Source organism: Malaya genurostris, chromosome 3 (genome assembly GCF_030247185.1).
Source record: "Malaya genurostris strain Urasoe2022 chromosome 3, Malgen_1.1, whole genome shotgun sequence".
NCBI lineage: Eukaryota > Metazoa > Arthropoda > Insecta > Diptera > Culicidae > Malaya > Malaya genurostris.
In genome coordinates this window covers 259,524,436-259,546,484 of record NC_080572.1, presented here as the reverse complement: position 1 = coordinate 259,546,484, position 22,049 = coordinate 259,524,436, and the positions used below count along the sequence as shown (strand labels likewise).

The window sequence follows — 22,049 nt, the reverse complement described above, 5'->3', positions numbered from 1 at the left end:
GTTTCACTGAGCAAACAGTAAATCTTATGCTGACGATTTCGGCAATATTTGACGTTTGTCAAATTTTAGGGTGCCGAGACGCTCAGTAATTTTATTTTTGCCGAGATGATTGCTGATTACTCGGCTGTGCGAATCTCGGCATTTTTTTGCCGAGACTCAGCTAAAAAATTTAAGTGTGTACAAGTCGAACGGAATAAAGAATGAAAAATTCGAATTCGAACGAAAGTGTAGATTCGTTCGTATCACAAATCCGTCGGATTACACACCTCGATTCTGCAATCCGATGGATTTGTGGTACAAACGATTCTACACTTTCGTTCGAGTTCGAATTTTGCATTCTTTATTCCGTTCGACTTGTATGATTCGATCGACTCTCGTTCGGGAACATTGCTTAGCAATGTACCCAACTAATCAAAAATTCGGATAAAAGGGACTGATTTGGCTTAAGCAGCTCTCAAAGTTAATCAATAGCATTCTAAGCAGCCCATTTTTTAAGTAATTATCCACACTTGAAAGTTCGCGCGACGCAGCGGAACTAACTTCTAAGCTGCTTCTAGAATACATTGTTCAGCTTCTATGCAGCGAAAAAGTTCACGCGGAACTTGTTCTGTACTTTCAAGTTGCTAAAAGTACCAGTAGAATATTTAAAAGTAATTCTCAAATCTTAATAAATATTTTCAATATATCTAAACTTTTCATAAAAAAAGTAACATTCATGTCACTTTCACTTTCCTCAAATGCTATTAGGAATTTAAGATTATGACAGTTTCACTAATGCAAAACCAATATTATTTTACTCTCAGCATTATGTGTGTACATAGTTTTATTTGTTATCGAACTGTAACTACTGTATTTAAAATTAATTTCAAGGATCTTAAAAGAGAATAAATGTATCGGATTTCCCAGATTTTCAAACGTAATAAAATATAATCATAACCCAAGCTGATTCATACCATTTCTCTATTGGTCCTTGCTCATAATCACAGTTCCGGGTTCACATTTTCTAGTAACTATCAAACCAAATTGTCAAATTTGGTACAAAGTGGGCCAAAATAAAATCAATCCTAAATTGGCCAAAATACCTCTGTTACCTCCTATAGCTGTTAGGTGAGGTAAGTAACGATTTTATTGGGTACAATTCCGTTCCGACTCAGATTGACGAAAACTGTCCTTAAATTATATTTAAATTTGTGCATTCAGTTATATGATTTTTTATTTAGAAATAAATCCAAATCAGCATGAAAATGTATAAAATCGGTAAAGTATAAGTAGAAACCGAATTGACAATTCAGTCCGTATCTTCTTACTCATTTCGGATAGATTTCCGAACCGCGAACCAGTTGAAGGCGAAATTAGTTCGGAATCGGTTGTTGCACTGGAGTCGGAATTTATTACACTTAGAAAAAAACCATAGTAACCGTAACCTGTTCTTCATTGTCATTTCAACTATATGCTTAAATAGTAGCAACAATCATGATATATGAATATTCACCATCTGTATTGTATAAATTACTAGACAACAAAGACTACGACTTGACTAAACTATTTGTATTTATGACTTTTCTGGCATGGTCATCCTGACAATGGTAGTCATCTCAAACATAAGAACAAATAGTTAAAATTACAATTTTTAGTAAGATGAAATTGCCTCTCGAGCCTTGATATATATGAGAAGCGAAATAGTTATTGCTACCATGTAAACATGTTCACAGTATAATAATGTTACCATAAATAGAAACATGGTTTAAAAGATAATTATGAAGTTTGAAAACACTAGTCATGTAGTCCATATCAACCGAATTTATGTAGTAAGCACATTATCGTATAGTGTTTTTCAACCTACTATGTATTACATTTGTGCTGACTATACAAATTGTCAATGAACGGGTTTACTGTTATTGTCACATAAAGTTACAATTTAGCAGAAAATTTCGTACATGGGTAACACATCAGTGATGGATTTGAACAAAATATTCTATATTGTGACTGTGTACTTTGGTAGGTCTTGCAGGTAGGTAAAGTTTGTAGCCTTACTAGTTTCCGTCGTTGAAGTTCAATTTTTCAACAATTTTTCCAGTGAAATCAACATCTCGTATACGGTTAATTATTCATTATCGGTCGCTGTAGAAACAATATTAAGCGATTGATGAAAAGGAAGATTATCATTTGATTCCCGGATTCATTTCGCTCGAATCCGACGGAAAATCGGTATCGAGGTTTGCATCTGGACTTGGCTAATAATTTCTTTTCTGCTGCCAATTCCTGCTTTAGGAAAAACTCCACCGGACAGAGCCTTGGATCAACTTATGCTATCAAGCAATGCTAAGCAATATTTCACCAGGTATATTATCATTTGATTTGATGCGAAAATAAAATAGAGTTTAATGAAATTATTTTGTTGTTCTTATTTTAGAATTTAAATTCATAAAACTTTTCAACATTAGCTCATGTTTTGCTGATCTTCAGCATTGTTGAATCAACCACTGCTTTTAGTTTCAAAATAACTAGAAGTGAAATGTCAAAAATATCATGACACTGGTTATAGCAAAAATTACAATGTAAAAAAAATATTCGGTCATGGTTAGGCTAACAATCTCAATCGTATTAGTTATTCATACAATACACTGTTCAATATTACTATTCTAGAGCTGATACCATTCATAGTAAACATGAACTTGACTATTGTTGAAATCATGTGATTACATAGTCGGCTGAAAACCACTATACGCTCATGGTCAAGTTGGCCCTCTATATAGTAACAGTTACCATACTATTTTTCTGAGTGTACGATTTCAACATAGAATTCAGAATGAAAAATTCTCTTCGATTCGGAATTCATTCGGATCTGATAATGTACAACACCACAGGGCACATTGAAATGCTTCGTGCCACCCCTCGTTGAAAAGTGGATGAGTGTTAAAGCGAAACGTCAAACAGTGAATTTTGCGTATGTGTCATCATCAAAGGAGTAGAAATTTCGCTGAAAGAAAATCAATCGACGTTTTCCACCAAATTGTAATAAACGTCTAGTAAACGGTGAAAATAACTACGCAATTTATTCCGTTCTGTAACGAAAACATCTTCCCTCCAATCGTGAAATCAGTTGGACTTCCAAACAATTATCCCACCTGTTCAATGCCAGGATATTGATAGGAAAATTTTCTATCCTAGAGCCGTTCGTGTTTTTTGTTAGGCGAAAATGTTTATTCCTGTTGAAACATAAATATGAACTGCTTAAATTCAGAAAATATGGAAAGACGACAATGTCCGTGTGTACGGCGTATTGATTAAAGTGTGAAAAAGCAGTAACCGATTTCCAGTCGATATTGAGGCGCTCCCTTGCCAATAGTTGGTTGGGTGGGTGGAGACCCTCATCTCCCTTCCTACGTACTCAGTTGCATCTGTGCTGTGCTGCAGGCGACAGGCATCTTTCCACACAAACGGAGAAAATTGAACAAAGAGAAGGGTGAACAGTGCTAATCAGTTTTGATTTAGTTTTTTTTTATTTCCATTCAAACTGTCTGGTGGGATATGGCATCGGAAAAAATGTCCGATAAATGTTCCCACAGTAACACTGACAAATGGCTATATTTGAAAGACGGCTTCAGCAGAAGGTCGTCCTAGATGATACAGAGGCAATCCAGTGCACTATCGAAACCGCGCAAACTATCGACGGGCATACGGTATGTGGTACAGATAATCGATGGGTTGGTAGTGGTCCGCAAAGGGGATTATACTACTATTATTGTTCCGGATTGATTCATCTATTTGAAAGGCCTTAAGGTTTTTTTTCTTTGACAGGAATATGTATTAAAAGTTCAGCGTGGACCATATCCCGAAAACTGCTGGCGCATCTTGAGACGATACAATGATTTTTCTTCGCTTAATAAAAGTTTGCAAATATCAGGGATCGATTTGCCGTTTCCCGGAAAGAAGTTTATTGGTGAGTGTGATTCTTTCGAATTGTTTGCTTTTTTTAGCTTACAAAGCTAAAACTGATACTTTCTATTTATGTTGCGGTTTAAAATTTCGTTTATTTTTCTATCGCGAGCACATTCCGTTATGTAAACAGTCAGAATTCATTATACATTTGAAAATGCTGACTGCTCTCGCTATGTTGGTTGTTTTCATTCAGTAATGTTGATAATGAATGAATGGAATTGGATGAAACGATTGTTGTAACATAATTATTCACATTGTTCACGTTAAGATTTCTCGTAATAACGCATTATTTTGTTTTATAGGTAACATGCGCCCTGAGTTCATAGCTGAGCGGTTGTTTGCGTTACAAGAATATATAAATCAAGTACTAATGAATCCAATTTTGGCATCATCACTTCCAACCAAAAAGTTTATTGATCCGGACAGCTACTCAACTCCGTTCCACGGTAAGAATGTTGCGTACTTAGTAGTAGTAAATAAAAACACTTTATTGTCGTCTTGACTTTTAGACCTTGCACTCCAGTATGCATCGATGTGTCTCCGAGCCGAGGGCGTCTTCACGCTGGGACAATCCCTCGGTCCGATTGGTTGGCGTTTACGGAAGCATTACTTTAGAGTGGTTCACAAGCCACAGGGTAACAAAAACTCTCCCGGGAACTCGACCACAAAGCATCACTTGATAAAGTCAAGTTCGCAGTCACACGGCAAGCAGCACACAACGCAGATATGCGTCACGACCTCGACGGAGAAGGATTACAACAATTCGAAGGAAGGTAGCGGCAAAGACGACTTGATCCTATGCTGGACCGAGTTTGGACCAGATAGGTACATCGACGAAAAAGAGATACATAATGTGCTGAAGAACTTTGGTGGTGTGCAGCATCCGTATATCGTTCCGATCGAGTATATTGCATCGAATGACAATGGAGCGCTAGTGATTCGCAAGTTTTACAAGCAGGGTAGTTTAAAGGACGTTTTGTGTGCAGCATCTCCGTGCAATCCATTTCTGTCGAAATATGGCAGTCCGAAGGGCCGAGCTCCCTTGCCTCTGAAAGAGCTGGCACTCTACGCACGGCAAATTCTGGAAGCAATCCGATTTTTGCACTCCAAAGGCATGGCATGCGGTCATGTCCACTGTGGCAATGTGCTGATTGTAGACGGGGCCGCTAGGTTGATGGACGCAGAGAATTTTATCTTTGGAGTTCCCTCATTTTACAGGCCGTTTTTTGTGCAGCACAGTAAGATTAACACTTGTGAAGCTATCGATGTGTACGGGTTTGGACATTTGCTGTACGAGATGTGTATGGGCTATCCTTTGCAGGATTCTTACGCTCGCCAAATCATTGAGTGTCCCGATAGTTTGAGTAAGTTTGATCGGTTAAAAGTTTTTGTTTCGTTTGTGTTAAAATGCGATCGTTTTACAGGAGGGCTGTTGGAATCGATTCTTTCGAAGGACGCCTGCAAATCGACTTTACCAACGTTAGATCAGCTAGCGGCGCATCCATTTTTCAGTGAGTATGCAGCGTGCTTCAATGATCAGTACGCGATGGCAGTCGTTGCCCAGAAGCCACATCTGAAATTTTCATCAAATGCCAAAGAACAGCTGAAGGTAGCGTTACAGAAGACTGAAAATCGTGTTCGCGATGAGCAGAAATCGGTAAAGAACCAGAAACGTCTAGTCAGAGTGCAGGAGATGATGACCTCCGAGGAGGAGAAGAAGAAAATCAAGCACAAAGCGGTGAGTGGATATGCAATTTCAATTGATATTAAATTTGCCTTGGCTGGAAACGGTCCCTTCTCGTGAAAGTTTTAAGTGAAATTTCGGGCAGTCACACAGATGAATACCACACATGACAGTCAAAAATGTATCGGCGCCTGTCGTATTGGGTGATGGGATGAGCTGTATTTTGTTTTCGGTGCGACTTTTTATAGGGTAGTTAATCAGCTAAAATTAACACTTTTTGAAGCAATGTGGAACATTTTTGAATAAAATGAAAAGTCAATAGAGGTCGAGAATTATAATATTCTTCAAAGGACAAAAATTACCAATGCAAAATTTTTAACTATTTATGAAAAAGGAAGTCGTTAATGACAGAAAATTACTAGAACTCAGTTTTTTCAAAGTGCATAGATAACTAACGAAAAATCACTACTTCTGATACAATTTTTCATCATGAATTGAATGGAAAATGATGTCAATATTGATCGAAAATCATTACATTTAGGCATTTACTAGATGACTAGAATTTTTGATAAGCAAATTTTTTTGAAAAACTGTCGTACGATAATTGAATGAATTGTACTGAGGTCTCCCATTGGTTAATATTGCAAACACCATCACATACAATCAATTAGCGTTACAATTTGATAAAGATATGCGTTACAGCTTCCAGCTTCATAATTGAATTAAATAAATAAGATATGGAACCATTCGCCTCTGAACAGCCGAGAAGAGCGTACCACAACAACTGCCTGTCAGATGTAGTGAAGACTGTTCGGTAAACCGCGTGGTGATACAAAAATCTATTTTTCTGTTTTCTACAGTGTTAAACACATATAAGATAGAAGAGTACAAATCAAAAATTTGATAGTGGATAGTGAAAGAACAACCAATCTCATCCTAAAAAAGTACAGTAAATTGGTATTTTTTGGTATCAACAAAAAGTAAGGTTAGGTTACGGACACACGTGGTGATCCATGCTTGCACCACAAGCATGAATCCGACGGAAGAGTCCAACTCTGAACCCCCAGATAAAGGTAAGCTATGGTCCACCATATCCCTACCCCCAACCTCAGACGAAGACCAAATGGAAACCGAATTTCAAGGATTTGAAAATGAAACGATTACCCAAACGCAAAATATGTACAGAAAACGACGTGAAGAAAAACCCAAAAAAGACAAACCAAAAAAGAAACCAAAACCAGGCACGACACCCAAACTCTCAGACACGGAAGAACCGACAAATAACATACAAAGACAACCAACAGAAACAATCAACTCACAAACTCTCCCATCTTCATGTTCAACTAATTCTATAGTTGCACATTCATCTACAACTAATTCATCAGCTACAGCTTCTTCAACGCCGTCAACTACGAACTCACCCATAATTTCTCAATCATCTTCATCTCTAACGCTTAAATCAACCTCCAATTTATCTACACCAGGCCCCTCCAGGCCAAAAGGGGAAGACGACCCTTCCTCAAACCTTGAAAATAAAAAAAAAACAACAACACAAAAATAACCAAACATTTTATCCATAATACAATTATAATTGAACCAATCACAATTAAAGAGGGAATGAAACTACTTGAACCGATGGAAATAGGAAAGTTTCTACACATATTAGAACTTGATCAGTTCCAAGAACTGAAAAGAGCTGGAAGATATCGCTACAAACTAACATACAAACAACCACAGGACACAGCAAAAATCTTGAATGCAGAGATGATACTGAAACAAAACAACTACAAAGCATACATACCGAGGATGTTGACAGCAGAGATGGCATTTCACCACAGTGATAAACGCTAGAGTCAGATTTCTGCCACACCGAGGATGAAAAAAACGAAGCACCGCACAAAGAGGAAAGCGCACTTCTTCTCAGTGTCGAATAGACAGCATTTGAGTGTGTGCTTGTGGTTAAAGCAGCTGGCGCGAGTGAAACACATTCTCTTCGCATGAATCGCTCACACGCGCTCTCGTCTAAATACACCCAAGTAACCACTGGCGCGTGATTGTGAGCGAACACTTCTATGAACTTCAATTAATAGAGAGTAGATCTGGCCTTGCTATGAAAAATTTGCAAGGAAAACCGAAAATTTTACGATAAATTGTTTTATTTTGCTGATTTTGCGTGTCCACGCTTCATCTACGAAAACCATACAGCAGAGTGCTCACCGGCGTGTGCTCCTCTGTGAAAGTATCTGCATCCACCTCAGAGAATTTATTAGCTAATGCTCTAGCACTTTGGTGCGATTCAGTGGAAGAGGTAAAAGGAAATAAACAAACGCACTCTTGATGCGTGCACACTTACACAACAGTGGTGTATAAATGTGAAAGAAAAGAGCTCTCGTTGAAGTTGTCAGTGCGAGGGGAGAAATTTTGCTTGCTCTTCGTCACACAGAGGAGATAGACATCTCTGGTTGACAGAAACAACAGGTATAATAAAAAATATCCCTACCACAATTACGGAACAAGAAATACAAGAACAACTCATTTGTGACAAGAAAATAATCCGCATAGACAGAATAAAAAGAAAAAAGGACGACCAGCTGATAAATACACGCTCAGTAAAAATCACAGTTGATGGAGCCGAACTCCCTAGGGTAGTACAACTCTACGGAGTACTGATCAAACCCGAAATATATATATATATATATATACCCAATCAGAATCTGCAACAATTGCTGGAGAATAGGACATAAGGCAATAGCCTGCAAAAGTAAACAAAACTGTAAGAGATGCGGAAGCAATATCACAAACGAACACCCGGGTTGTGACGAAAACGCACTAATGAAATGTAGGAATTGTGGTAAAAATCACTTACCTACCGACGCCCAATGTCCGGAAAGGAAGAGAAGAGAACATATAAATGCCGCAATGGCAATTAACAAAATGACATACACAGAAGCACAAGAAATGTATCCAAAAACTGAAAATCAATACTCGATCCTGGAGTCTATCGGTGAATTCCCTAGCTTGGAACACCCAAATAGCCCAAACCCCAAATTTAGATATGTACACAAACAGTATCCAAAAATTGACAACACAAAAATTGCCGAACGTCTTTCTAAACAGACGAAACCCCAACCAATAACAAAAAACTCCTTCCCACAAGTAGAAAAAATACTGGAACAAACCACGACCATTAAAAACAACCCTCACGCTGTTTCGGACATGGAATGCATCCAAACTATAGTCAAAGAACTTCAAAAATCATTCGATCAAATTCTACAAAATAACAAAGTGGACAACGTCCCTAGTACAGACCTTTTAATCATCGAGATCGGTTCTATGATACAAAACATGCTACAAAAAATAAACATACGAAACCAAAAAGCAATACAACATGCACAACCGAACTAATAAAACGGCCAATTTTAACAAAACACTAAATATATCTCAAATTAATATTCACAGCTTAAGACCGCTACACAAAAGAGAAATCATAAAAAAATATCTAAAAACCAACAAAATACACATTCTCTTGCTTCAAGAAATATGGATCAAAGACTCAGAAAAATACAAATTCCTGGACTATTCCTTCTTCAAAAAATGTAGGGAGGAAGGTTATGGTGGAACAGGTATCCTGGTACACCCAACGTTAATAGCAGAAGAAATTACCATACCCAATGTTGACCTAGAGATGGTGGCAATCAAAATCAAAAACACTAAAACCCCGATAATTTTTATCTCACTTTATATTCCACCAGAGAGCACAATAAATAATATCAGAAGACCCTTAGAAAACTTATTCAATTTTATACAGAACAACACATTCCCAGTAATGCTTGGAGGAGACTTTAACGCCCATCACCCAATTTGGGACACTAGGACAAACAGACCGGACAGAAGAGGAGAAATGATTAGTGACCTATTAGACAATCACAACATCACTTTCCACAACACGGGAGAAGCCACTAGATGGGCAGATTTAAACTGTAACGAAACCGCAATAGATCTCACACTGACAACGCCAGACTTGGCCCCCAAGATAAGCTGGGAAATAAGCAACGAAAACTTAGGCTCAGACCATAAACTCATTGAATGTAAAATTAATAACTACAACAAAATAAAAACAGATACTCCCGACTCGATAATTAGTAAGAACAAAGCATTAGAAAACTTAAATCAAATCAACATAAACAAAATAGAAAATGTAACGGATCTTGAGACAGAAATTAAAAATGCAATCAGCAATGCTAAATTCACAATATACCCTAATAGCAATAAAAAAATCAAACCATACTGGACAGAGAAGATTAAAAAGCTTTACGAAGCTAAAAATAAAAACCACATTGAATTTAGGAAAAACCTTACACTTGAAAACAGGGAAAAATTCAAAAAAGCCGAAAGACAATTCATTAAAGAATTAAAAAAAGAAGTAATGAAATACAGAGAAGGAAAAATAAACGAAATTAATGAAGACACAAATTCAAGACAAATGTGGAACATAGTACGATCAATCTCAGAATTCCTAGATAAAAACTTTAAAACAGACAACAATAGTATAATTGAACTGGAAACCCCGAATGTGGACGAAAATAGATATGCAGGCGACATAAGGATCGGAAAAATGATCAAAATAATCAACAGCCGAAAAGACTCATCAGCACCCGGACACAACCAATTATCATACTATTTCCTAAAAAAAATGAAACCAGAACTTTTACACAACATACTAAAAATAACAAACGAAGTCTGGAAAACTGAAACTATCCCAAACCAATGGAAAATCAGTAAAATAATCCCCATACTGAAACCCAACAAAGACAAAATGAATGCATCTTCATACAGACCAATAGCATTAATCAACGTAAACATCAAAATTATAAACTGTGAAGTCAAAAAAAGACTCACAGATTTCACCACAGAAAACAATCTTATTCCTAAGCTATCTTTTGGCTTCAAAGAAAACTCATCAACAATAGACTGTATCAACCATCTAAACTCAACTATTATGCAAGCACAAAGAAACAAAAGGATAGCAGCAACTATATTCATCGATCTTAACAAGGCTTTTGACTCGGTGGATATAAACATACTAATAAAAGAACTCGATACATTGAAAATCCCAAATAAAATTCTAAGATGGTTGATTGAATATTTAAACGATAGAACAATCTCACTGGAAACAACGAATGGAGAAATAATTAAAAAGACTAACAAAGGCTTACCGCAAGGGTGCCCCTTATCACCCATACTATTCAATCTATACACATCCAAATTACACACAATCACAACAGAGAAAGTCATACTAGAACAATTCGCGGATGACTTCACAATCACCGTACAGGGAGAAACACTAAAAGAAGTGGAAACGACAGCCAATATCGCGATTACAAAAATCAAACAACAACTAGAATCTCTAAAAATAACGTTAAATCCGGAAAAAACAGCAATCATACTATTCAACGCCAAAAATGATGAGAAAATCATAGTAAACATAAACGGAACGGAAATAAAACAAGTAGATCACCATAAATATTTAGGATACATAATAGACAGTAAACTAAACCATTTAGCACACATTAATTACATCACGAACAAAGCGAAAAAAAAACTAAACATTCTGAAAGTCGTTTGTAAAAACAAAATAGGAGCCCACCCACAAACGGCACTTAAAATTAATCAGGCAACAATTCGATCTCAACTCGACTATGGAATAACCATATATGGAGGAGTAGCAAAAACAAATCTACAGAAGCTAAACGCAACATACAACGCGGGAATCAGGACCTCATTAAGATTAATTAAATCCACGCCAATAAACGTGCTATACGCCGAAGCAGGTGAATTACCTATACAGGAAAGAGCGAAACTATTAGCGAAAAAAGAAGCTATCAAAATATATGCCCAAAACAAACCAATCATAGACATTATTAGCATATTCACAGAACTTCCAAAATTGCCCCCTAGACACACCTTTCTGGAAAAAACAACTTTCGAAAACAACTATCTCCTCATTCAAACAAACGGTTGCGAAATTACACTAGAATCTAAACGAAAAATAGAAACAACAGAAAACCTAAAAATAGAAACAGAAATCCATAATCTTAACAATCAAAATATGAACCACAATACAATTAAATTAATAAGCAACGAACATATATACAATAAATACAAAAAACATGTCAAAATCTTCACGGACGGTTCTAAAACTGCTAACAAATGCGGGATCGGAATATGGATAGACGAAATAGACTCGTTAAATTGTAAAGTTAACAAAGATCTATCAATAATGAACGTAGAATTAACGGCAATAAATACTGCAATCGACGTAATAAATAACAGAAACGAAACACAATTTGTCATTTGCTCCGATTCCAAATCAGGACTGCAATCTATAAAAAATAAAAAAGTCAAAAACAACTATATAATACAAGAAATAATACTAAAACTTCATGAGACAAAAAAGGACATCACACTACAGTGGATCCCAGGTCATAAAGGCATTTTCGGTAACGAAAAAGCTGATATGATATCAAAAGAAGGATGCAACAGCACTAACACTATTCACTCCAAACTGCCACTAGCAGACGCACTAAATTTAGCCAAAGATGAAACCATACAAGAATGGTACCATATCTACGCAAACATATCACAGAACAAAGGCCAAAAACACTACAAACTTCTACCCAAACCTTCACTTAAACCTTGGTTCCAAAAGTATCACCTTCAAACAATCGAAATCATTCACATAGGTAGACTTAGAACATTTCACACCATGACCAATAACGAACTTTGCGAAGAATGCGGGGTAAAGGAAAACGTGGACCATATCTTATTCGAATGCACAAAATACATAGAAAACAGATATAAATTTGAATGCCTTTTAACCCATAATAACACCGAGAACCTACTCAAGAAAACAGACACCAAAACATACCGACAAATCTCGAAATTTATTTCTTCAAATAGAATTCAAATATGAACCGCGTACACTGCTCTTTCACGATCCATACATCAAAATAAAAAACCCACCGATTAGCAGCAATGCTGCTACGACATCGGTGCTCTTCTGTCAGTGCTGACAAAACACTATAAAAAAACAATCCGCGACGATTAAATAAAGGCGAAATGAAGCCTAAGCAAAACTTCACGATCTGACAACACTTGGCAGTATAGTCTGACAGTTGTGGACTCGCCACTACCGTCAAGAAGAAGAAGAAGAAGATATGGAACGAATTAAATGAATAAGATGTTGATTGCATTACGCTCCAACATCCGGGGTTGGAGAGGCCGGTAGGGTTTACCTGAGCTCTTTTTTATGTTTTATTTTCATACTACCGGCCCTTATTACCAGTGTGAAGTGGAAATTAGGTGGAGTGAACGTATCCCAATTGGCTTTCACACGATGACAGCAAATGAACGGTAAATCGAGTCCATATTTAACGTTTATTGGTGGTTTATGTACAATGGATTACTGTGGAATGAGATAGAATATTGTTGAATAGAACGAAATAATAATGACTTAACCAATGAACAAACCACTGATAGCTGTCATACGATGTTCATCCAGTTTGTATTGTGAGGATGTATCGTTTGGGACCTGATGGGTGAGATGATGTGTGAGTGAAATGTAAGAGTAAGTACATGCAATAATGGTAATAAAGGCCACCGTTCCAGCTCAGGACTAACGATCGACCATTAGAAGAGATAGAAATTGGGTAACGGTACCCCCATTCATCTCAAATCCATTAGTCATTTCATATACGAGAACCATTAGTTATAGTGAGATCTGTTATCTCTGTTTGATAGATTAATTTCAGAAGTAACATGAAATTTACATTTTACCGTGCCTTTGGGTGCGTTGTATTAAATTGGTAGTGATGCATTTCATTTGTGAGTCAGTGTACACCAGATGCCCAAAATTGCCTGAGCGGATGGTAACACTGTAAAGGATCATCCGAAGATAACGAAATGTGAACATGCTGTAGTAATACTTATGGGACCCAAGTGTCAATATAATTTAAATAAAAACGCATGTCCTTAGTTCTTTTCCGTCAAACCATCATGACCGGCCTGTGATATAAGGAATAAGGAAAAAACCGCAACCGATTTTTTTTATGCCAAATGTTTTAGAAATGCCTTAAACGTCAAGATCTGGTGTGAGAATTGTCAGAAAGTTGACTTAAAAAAAGGTCGGGATAACACCAGAGAGGTAGAAGGGAAAAAACAGACTCGTGATCGATGGACATGTTTCTGTTGAATTTGATTCCATAGATAAGGTAACAGAGGTATTTTGGCCATTTCATATATTTTGGCCCACCTAACAAACTTTATCGATTTCATCGGATTTTATCGATGATAAGTAACTCATTTTGCATCAATTTGAAGCTAATCACATTAAATTTCCTATTGCGGAAGGGGTTTTTAAAGATATTACAATATTTGGTGGATATTTTTATAAAGTGGGCCAAAATAACATCAATCCTAAAGTGGGCCAAAATACCTCTGTTACCCTATAGCACTGTAAAGTGAATGCCGTGGTGACCAAGTACAGCGAAGCATGCTTGGTTTCGTCTAGTCCATTGGACTTTTTCTTCATGTGTTTTCATATGCAGGGTAGTTTAATTTGTAAAACAATTTCCTCGGTTAGGAGTTAGCTACTGGTTCGAGTCCCACCTCTGCGGTAACATTTTCACGGTTTTCATTACATAATTGCATTCACATGTCAATTTTCCAATCTGTTTTGCCCGTTAGATACTGATCATATTTAAAACTAGTTCAAGAATTTTTTGAGGCTCTACGTCTTAACAAAGACTAAAACACAAATCGTCCAATGTTTTAGTTTTTATAAAAAAAATATGTGCAGAATTTAGAAGAATTTTTCTAGGCTCGGAGGGCCGAGTGTCATATACCAATCGATTCAGCTCGACGAACTGAGCAAATGTCCGTGTGTGTATGTGTGTGTCAACAAAGAGCACTGGACCGATTTTGATCAAACTAGTTGCAAATGAATGGTCTCCTCATCACTCTGACCGATATTGAATGGTTTTGAGATCGAATATTTACTTTTTGAGTTATATGAAGTTTTATGCCAAATTTTCAGCTTTTTGACAATATCTGTCACAATTGACCTTAAAAACAGTATATTTTTAGACTTAGATTCCGCATGGTAATAGCCAATCAACCAGCCATAGGATGTTAAAATCCGTCCATTTTTAATGAAGATAGTTATATTTTTGTGTTAGCGACTTTATCTCTTATAGTAGTGAAGTAAAACACGATTTTCAATACTGTTTTTGTTGAAGATATAGATCGAAGGAGCAGTTGATTATTCATCATCATAGTTGATCATAGTGATGTAAGATTTTTTCATTCTTAATATAACCGTTCCCCAGTTAACACGGTCCCTACTCAATAGGTTATGGGCCCAGAAGCGCTGTGAACGGGGAAGAATCGCAAGTTACGGAAGTAGTTTTTTGAAGAAAAAAAAATTGAAATCTTTTGCAACAGCAAGAAAGATGGATACTAGCGCGAAAAAGGCTGGTGTGATTCAATTTGCTTCAATTTGAGAAGGTTTCGACACCTGGAAGTTTCGGGTCGAAACGCAGCTTTCGGCTCACGGAGTTCGGGAGGTTTTGGAAGAGAATGCACCGCCGAAAACGGCATCTGCCAATACGAAGAAGGCATTCAAAGAAATGGATGAAAAAGCGAAAGCGCTCCTAGTCGCTTTCATAGCGGATAGTCATTTGGAGTATGTCCGGGACAAGACAACGGCGAAGGAAATGTGGACGTCACTAGGCAACACTTTCGCGAAAAAGGGGTTTGCGGCTCAAACATACATCCGTCGATCCCTCGCCCTGCTGAAAATGGAGGAATGAACACTACTGAAAGACCATTTCCGGCGATTCGACGAACTTGTTCGGCAGCTTAAAGATGCAGGTGCCGTGTTGACGGAACTCGACGAGGTGAGCCAACTTTTCATCTACGTCATACGATGTTGTGACAACGGCCATGGAAAACCTCCATGACGACGAGCTTCGTTTGGCAACCGTCAAAGCTCGTTTGTTGGCAGAAGAGCAGAAAAGGAATGGGCGTGAAAATTGTAGTCAAAATGCAACAAATGGATCCGACAGCATGGTTTTGGCCATGAAACAAGGACGAAAATCAGGAGTACCAGCAAAGTTTTCCGCAAAATGCTATGGCTGTGGATCATTCGGGCGATCGTCTTGCCCGAAGGAAAAGCGTTAAAATGTTCGAGCACAGGTAGCGGAAGTTCCAGTTGATCGTCAGGTGGCGTTGGTCAGTCCGACCGGATCATCAAGTAGCAGTGATTCAGTTGAATGGATACTGGATTCCGGAGCCAGCCGGCATATGGTGAGTGAAGAAAAACTCCTCTCAGAAGTCAGCTTGCAGAGCTTGCCCGTGGTCATCGAAAGCGCTAAAGATCGACAAAGCTTGGCTGGTGTAAAAGAAGGAACAGTTAGAGGAAAAGTTCAAACGAAGGAAGGAGGAATCATCTGGAGTGTTAGAAATGTACTCTACGTTCCGAAATTAAAGTTCAATCTTTTGTCGGTTGCTGCTTTATTGAAGGTTGGAGTTGATGTCCAGTTCATGCCAGGCCGTGTTGTACTGAAAAAGAATAATGAACTGATCGGTGAAGCTGAAATGAAGGAAAATGTATTCTACCTGAAAATGTTCGTTTCGACTGGAACAGCACTAGCTGTAGAAAAGCCAAACAGTAACCTAGAATTGTGGCACCAACGCTACGGACATTTATGTTACCGAAATTTGGAACAGTTGCAAAGTTCGACGATGGTTGAAGGCTTGGATGAACTTGATGGTGAAGGAAGCTTCTGTGACGTATGTGCAGAGGGTAAAATGGTACGTATGCCATTTAAAGGTAGCAGGCCCGCTACTACGAGACCACTGGAGCGAATACACACAGACGTTTGCGGCAAGATTACTCCGGCAACTCACGATGGGTTTCAGTATTTCGTTTCTTTTGTGGACACCCATTTTTCGGTTGTGTACCTGATGAAGAGCAAGGACCAGGTGTTCCAATACTTCAAGGTAGTAAAAATTGCAGCTTTGCGGTGCGACATGGGGAGTGAGTATTTTAGTAGCGAACAGCTATCCTACTATCAGTTTATGTAGCAAACCGAAGTCCGACAGAGAAACTCAAAGGTAAGACTCCAGCGGGAATATGGCATGAGAAGAAACCGGATGTAGCTAAACTGAAGGTATTTGGAAGCCTGGCCTACTCGTGGATTCCAAAACAGAAACGTGGAACGTTGGATGCTACGGGTCAATGATGCGTGATGTTGGGTTACGCTCCATGCGGTTACCGGTTGTGGTGCCTTGAAACAAGAAAACTGATCGTGGCTAGAGATGTTAAGTGTAACGAGTTGGTTTTTCCATTCAAAAACAAAGATCAACAGAGTTCATAGCATGTCACCATTCCAATTGTGCTTCCTGGAACGGATCAGACAGAGGTAGACGAGATATATTCAGCTCCTGTCGGTAGCAGTACCTCAGATACTCAATCAGCAGACAAGGATGTACAGAAGCTAGCAATTCCCGTGGAGAAACTACTCCGAGGCCCAATGGTCGGGAGTGCAGAAAACCAGGTTGGTTCAAAGATTTTATTACTTCATACGGAGCAATTTCTGCTGTTGACGATTCTCAGGTTCCATCGTGCTACGCAAATTTCATTTTATTCGTGACAACGTAGCCGAAGGTAAAATTGAATTGGTATACATACCGACTAAACAGCAACAAGCGGATATGCTAACAAAGTCACTGCCTGCGCCTCAGTTCATTGAATTTCGCAGAAAACTTGGTTTGGAAGATATCAACTGAGAGGGGGTGTTGAAGATATAGATCGAAGGAGCAGTTGATTATTCATCATCATAGTTGATCATAGTGATGTAAGATTTTTTCATTCTTAATATAACCAACACGGTCTTCACTTTGGCTCCCTACTCAATAGTTTTATGCAATTGATTTTTAGCACCTAAAACACTATGCACAGCACCCTTTTTCGTGACGTTTCGATTTTAGCACGGTTCGTTTTTGGCAACATAATCGTTCGAACATGACATATGTCTTAGAAAGATGGCAGTATTTCCAAATTTGAAACAATTTCATATTTATATTTATTTATACTGCTTGCAGTAATTTTTGTTGGAAGAATACAATTTCTGATACCTTTCGAAGAAGTTCGTCGAGGTAAGCAAATTTGTGTGAAAAATAATACCCGCCGTCGGAAGCGGCGGCCCCCGCACATAAACCTGTAATCCACCCGTTTGCCTGGTCTACCCAAAGCTAGGGGCTATCCCTTGGCCTCGCATAAGAAGGTCGCAAGGCGGCGGAACCGCAGTTTTTATTTATTTTCTATATTTTCTAACACGCGAGTCCGAGTCGTCCAATAACTAGTCGGAAACGATGTCCACTAGCAGAAAAACCTGTAATGGTTGTTTTCTCGTTTTAAAATGAAAGCTTTTATAGCTTTCGGCCTTTTGTGCTTCGGCTTTTTGTGATATTCAACCTTATGTGATTCGAACTTTTGAGGTACTCCCGTTGACAACCCTATGCACCTTGAAATTGCACAAATCCAGTAATCTTCCGTAACATTTTTTTTCAAACCAACTCATGTTTGGGTTTTTTCGAGTTTTGTGAACTCTGCTGGATTCCTTAATCTAGTGATTTTCGATCACTGTTGCCTTTCTTTTTAGTCCAATCCATATCACAATATTTTTTACGACTTTCGGATTTAAGGATGATAAATGTTTTTCTTTAGTTTGTCTTATGATATAGAGAGAAATTGACTTCAATAGTTTACTTCAGACAGCCATAAGACAGCCCTTACGAAATTCACAATATATTGGAATGAATTGCATAAATTACGTTTCATGATAATCATTTCGTAATATAGTAAATTTTGTTCTGTAATTTTATTCAGAACTTTTTTTAACATTTCATGTACCAAATTTTATAAAACGAGAAAAAAGAAATTGAAAAAATGACATGCGAATACAACTATGCAATGAAAACCGCGAAAAAGTTATCGCTGAGATGAGACTCGAACCCGTACCTAGCTCCTATCCGGGGATATTGTTTTACCAATTAAACAACCTTGAGGACTCCAGTTAAAAGGTCCCTAATAAAAAAAAACTCAATGTTTTCGGAATTATTCCTTCCGCGTGCGCATTTTTGTCATGACAAAATCATAAGACAACATTATGACATTTTCACAGTACGGACTACCGATGAAATACATAAAGCGAATAATTATACCACACATATATAACAGTTAAAAAAATCTTAATAAATAGTCTTAAGATTTAAAATCTATCTTTTAATGGAATTGATTTCTGTTTAGTTCATAAACCTTAGTTATGTGATCGTCTGTGTACAGCAGTGATATGAAATTTCACCCTGTGACAAAAATTTCTACATTTCAGAAACAGGAACATCGGCAAGCAAAACTACGCGCCCAGAACTCACTACAGCTGAACAACGGTCCACCACAAATGATCAGTACCGGTTCTGGATCGACGGGTGCCGTAATGGTCAAATCGGACAGCGCAACTAGTATTACCTCACCGAACGAGGCGGCACTGATGTCGCCTCCACCGCACGCAACCGACAGTGGGGGCAGTGGTTCATCTCCGTTGCCACCGCAACCGTCGGCTCCACCGATGTTTGGTCAGCCCATTGCAGGACCAAGTTGCTCCAGTAGTGGCACTAGGCTACCATTCAAGTCAATTTCGGGTGAGGACGGCTCTAGCGAAAATCGTAGCGCTCTGCTGGAATCGATCTGCAATTTCAACAAGAACGGTCTAAAAAGAATTAACATCAACGAGAACTGAGATGAGACACTCGACGCTGCGTTTTCAGTTCACGACGACGATCGGTCGATTCAATCAAAACCACAGTAGATTTGACCATTTGCCTATTGGAAACCCGTCGAACTAACACATGAGCAAATATGCGAACGCAAAGTATCAAACAAATGGAAGTGTTTTGGACCAATTTATTCATACTCTAGACACATTTTTTAGGAAACTTGAAGCTAACATAACTCTAGTAGATATCGAAGAATTCAACTGGAATTTATTATCGTCCGTACGGCAGACTGTAGTGGCATTCTTGGTGGACCTAGCAGTAGAAATGGTACGATCTAAAGAAATTAAACGTAGATGCATTATTGCACTTCAGCTAGACTGTCGCGAAACACAGAATTTGGCAGGCAACAAAGCTGCTCTCCGCTGGCAACGACGGTATAGTATTCAATATTTTTTCTTTAATCCTATTGATGCTTTTTTCTGTTTTTGTATCGATTAATATTTTTTTCATTATTTTGACCATACGAGTCAATAAATAAATTGAACTAAATCAATGAGTTATTAGCTTCCGGTTATCAAATATATTTGTTATCTGTTTTTGAAATTCGGAGAGCTCTTGAATGTAGAATAAAATGCTTTTTATGTCCGAGCTGTGCCGATAAAAATGGATCTGCTAGGAGGAGGTTTTGCATTCTTTCCTAATTGAAGTGGTTAACCTTTTTTGCTATATCAATTTAAAAATAGGATTCTACACGATGGTTCATCTATAAACGCTAACTGACAATTGATTAGAATGCATTGGCCAATGCTGGAGCCTGAGTTATTTTTTCAATTGCCGTTTTTTGTGTTCTGTTGAAGACATTTTTATTGTTTTAGTTAGAAGCGGCCAAATGGAAGTGATCCTAGGAATGAAATTTTGTTTGAAAACTCTTGAATATTAATAGTGTATTATATATTCAATATGTGTCCTTTATCAAATAAGCTGAACTACTGACAAAACTTTACGCATAGCGAATCTACTGATCAAACTGCATTCCACAACAGAAAATGTTTCAATCGATCCCCTGTTAATCTTTCAAATATTCTCATTATTTATGTTATTCATGTTTAGTGCCATACGAAGTGTCGTTTAAATAGTACAAGAGAGATCGCCAAACGTGGCCTGAGTAAGAAAAGATTTTCTCCGGCGTCGGAAGATATTGAAAAAAAAAATTAAATAAAGCAACGCGACAGACATTTGACGCATCAAAATTGATTAACATCTTGTACCACTAAATATTTATTACAAACAGCAAACGTATCACTATCTCTTAAAGTATTGATAAATAATTATTGTGATTTACGTGAACAAATTTGTATCCTGATATTGTCCAGTTTTATAACAACATTATACAAAACCCGAACGATACCAATCAGCATAAAATAACATTCGACAGCAACTAAAACAAAAACTATTCATATTTATGTGGCAAGATTCATGTAGCGAAAGTTAAACAGCAAATATCAACAACTACTTTTTGATAGCAGCAAACAAATTTATAGAAACTATTAAATTTGGTATATACTACTCAAATCCTAAAAAAAATCAATCTAAACTACCGTCGTAAAATTAAATAAAGTACATAGTGGGTAAACTAGAATCATTAAACATGTCGATTGTGTTAAATTTCATCGAAAATAATTCAATTATAATTAGATTTTTAACTTGCATTCAGCATGAAAATCAAAATAAAAATAAAAATCCTTCTGCCCTGTGATAGTTACTTCCTGACATTGTACCGATGCACAAAGATAAAGATTATGTTATCGTTCTACAAAGCTGTTTTCGAAGGAGAAATCCTTACTATTTCCGATGAAATGTTGCACAATTACAGCGACATACAAATTTGATTATATCTGAGGTAAAAGTTGAAGACTTGATTGTCCTACCGGGTCACATTTTATCCTAATGTAAAGATTGTTCCCGTTTTTTGATAGAAACAAGAAATCATCCAACAAAATCGGTGTCGTTTTGTTTCGCTAAGATAAATCTAACGGAATACAGTTGCATTTTTTAATCATACAACGGCGAAGGATCGAACGTAACAATTCGAATGATTCCAAAATGATATGATCCTGAGATTACAGTTGCAAAGCGATTATTGGAGATGATGTAACAACAACAAAACATTTAAAAAATCACCCCATATGAACAGCAAAACCGAATGAGCTAAATAAAAACCAAAAAAGAGAGATATATTTGTCAAATTGGATAGAACGAACGTGGTTTTTTTAATCCTTTGAAAGAAATCCCATTTATATATATGAACGAGATCTGGCGAGCATCGTGCATTGTTAATTGAATCTAATAATTTATTTATCCTAATTACCATTTAGCTCTTACTGGTCTTGACGGCTTACCGCCAGTTATCTTGGAAAAATAAGCGACCAAAGTAATCGCTTTGGTGACTATTTGGATGTTACTCTCTTAGGAAGTTTTCCCAAACTTATGGAAGGCTACCACAGGGCAGTCAACTTGGGCCTATAATATTCTCGGTGTACTTCAGGGTCTTATTCAGCGATTGCTAATGACATTAAAATCTATT

General features: G+C 37.5%; 1 protein-coding gene across 1 annotated transcript; it reads left to right on the top strand.

The window, feature by feature from the left end:
* Positions 1-2,928: 2,928 nt before the first annotated feature.
* On the top strand, positions 2,929-21,721 carry LOC131434619 (PX domain-containing protein kinase-like protein). Its single transcript, XM_058601532.1, has 6 exons — positions 2,929-3,683; positions 3,802-3,943; positions 4,245-4,388; positions 4,452-5,306; positions 5,367-5,680; positions 19,081-21,721. Exons 1-6 carry the CDS (start codon positions 3,582-3,584, stop codon positions 19,486-19,488), a joined length of 1,965 nt encoding a protein of 654 aa, XP_058457515.1. The 5' UTR covers positions 2,929-3,581; the 3' UTR covers positions 19,489-21,721.
* The last annotated feature ends 328 nt before the right edge of the window (positions 21,722-22,049 follow it).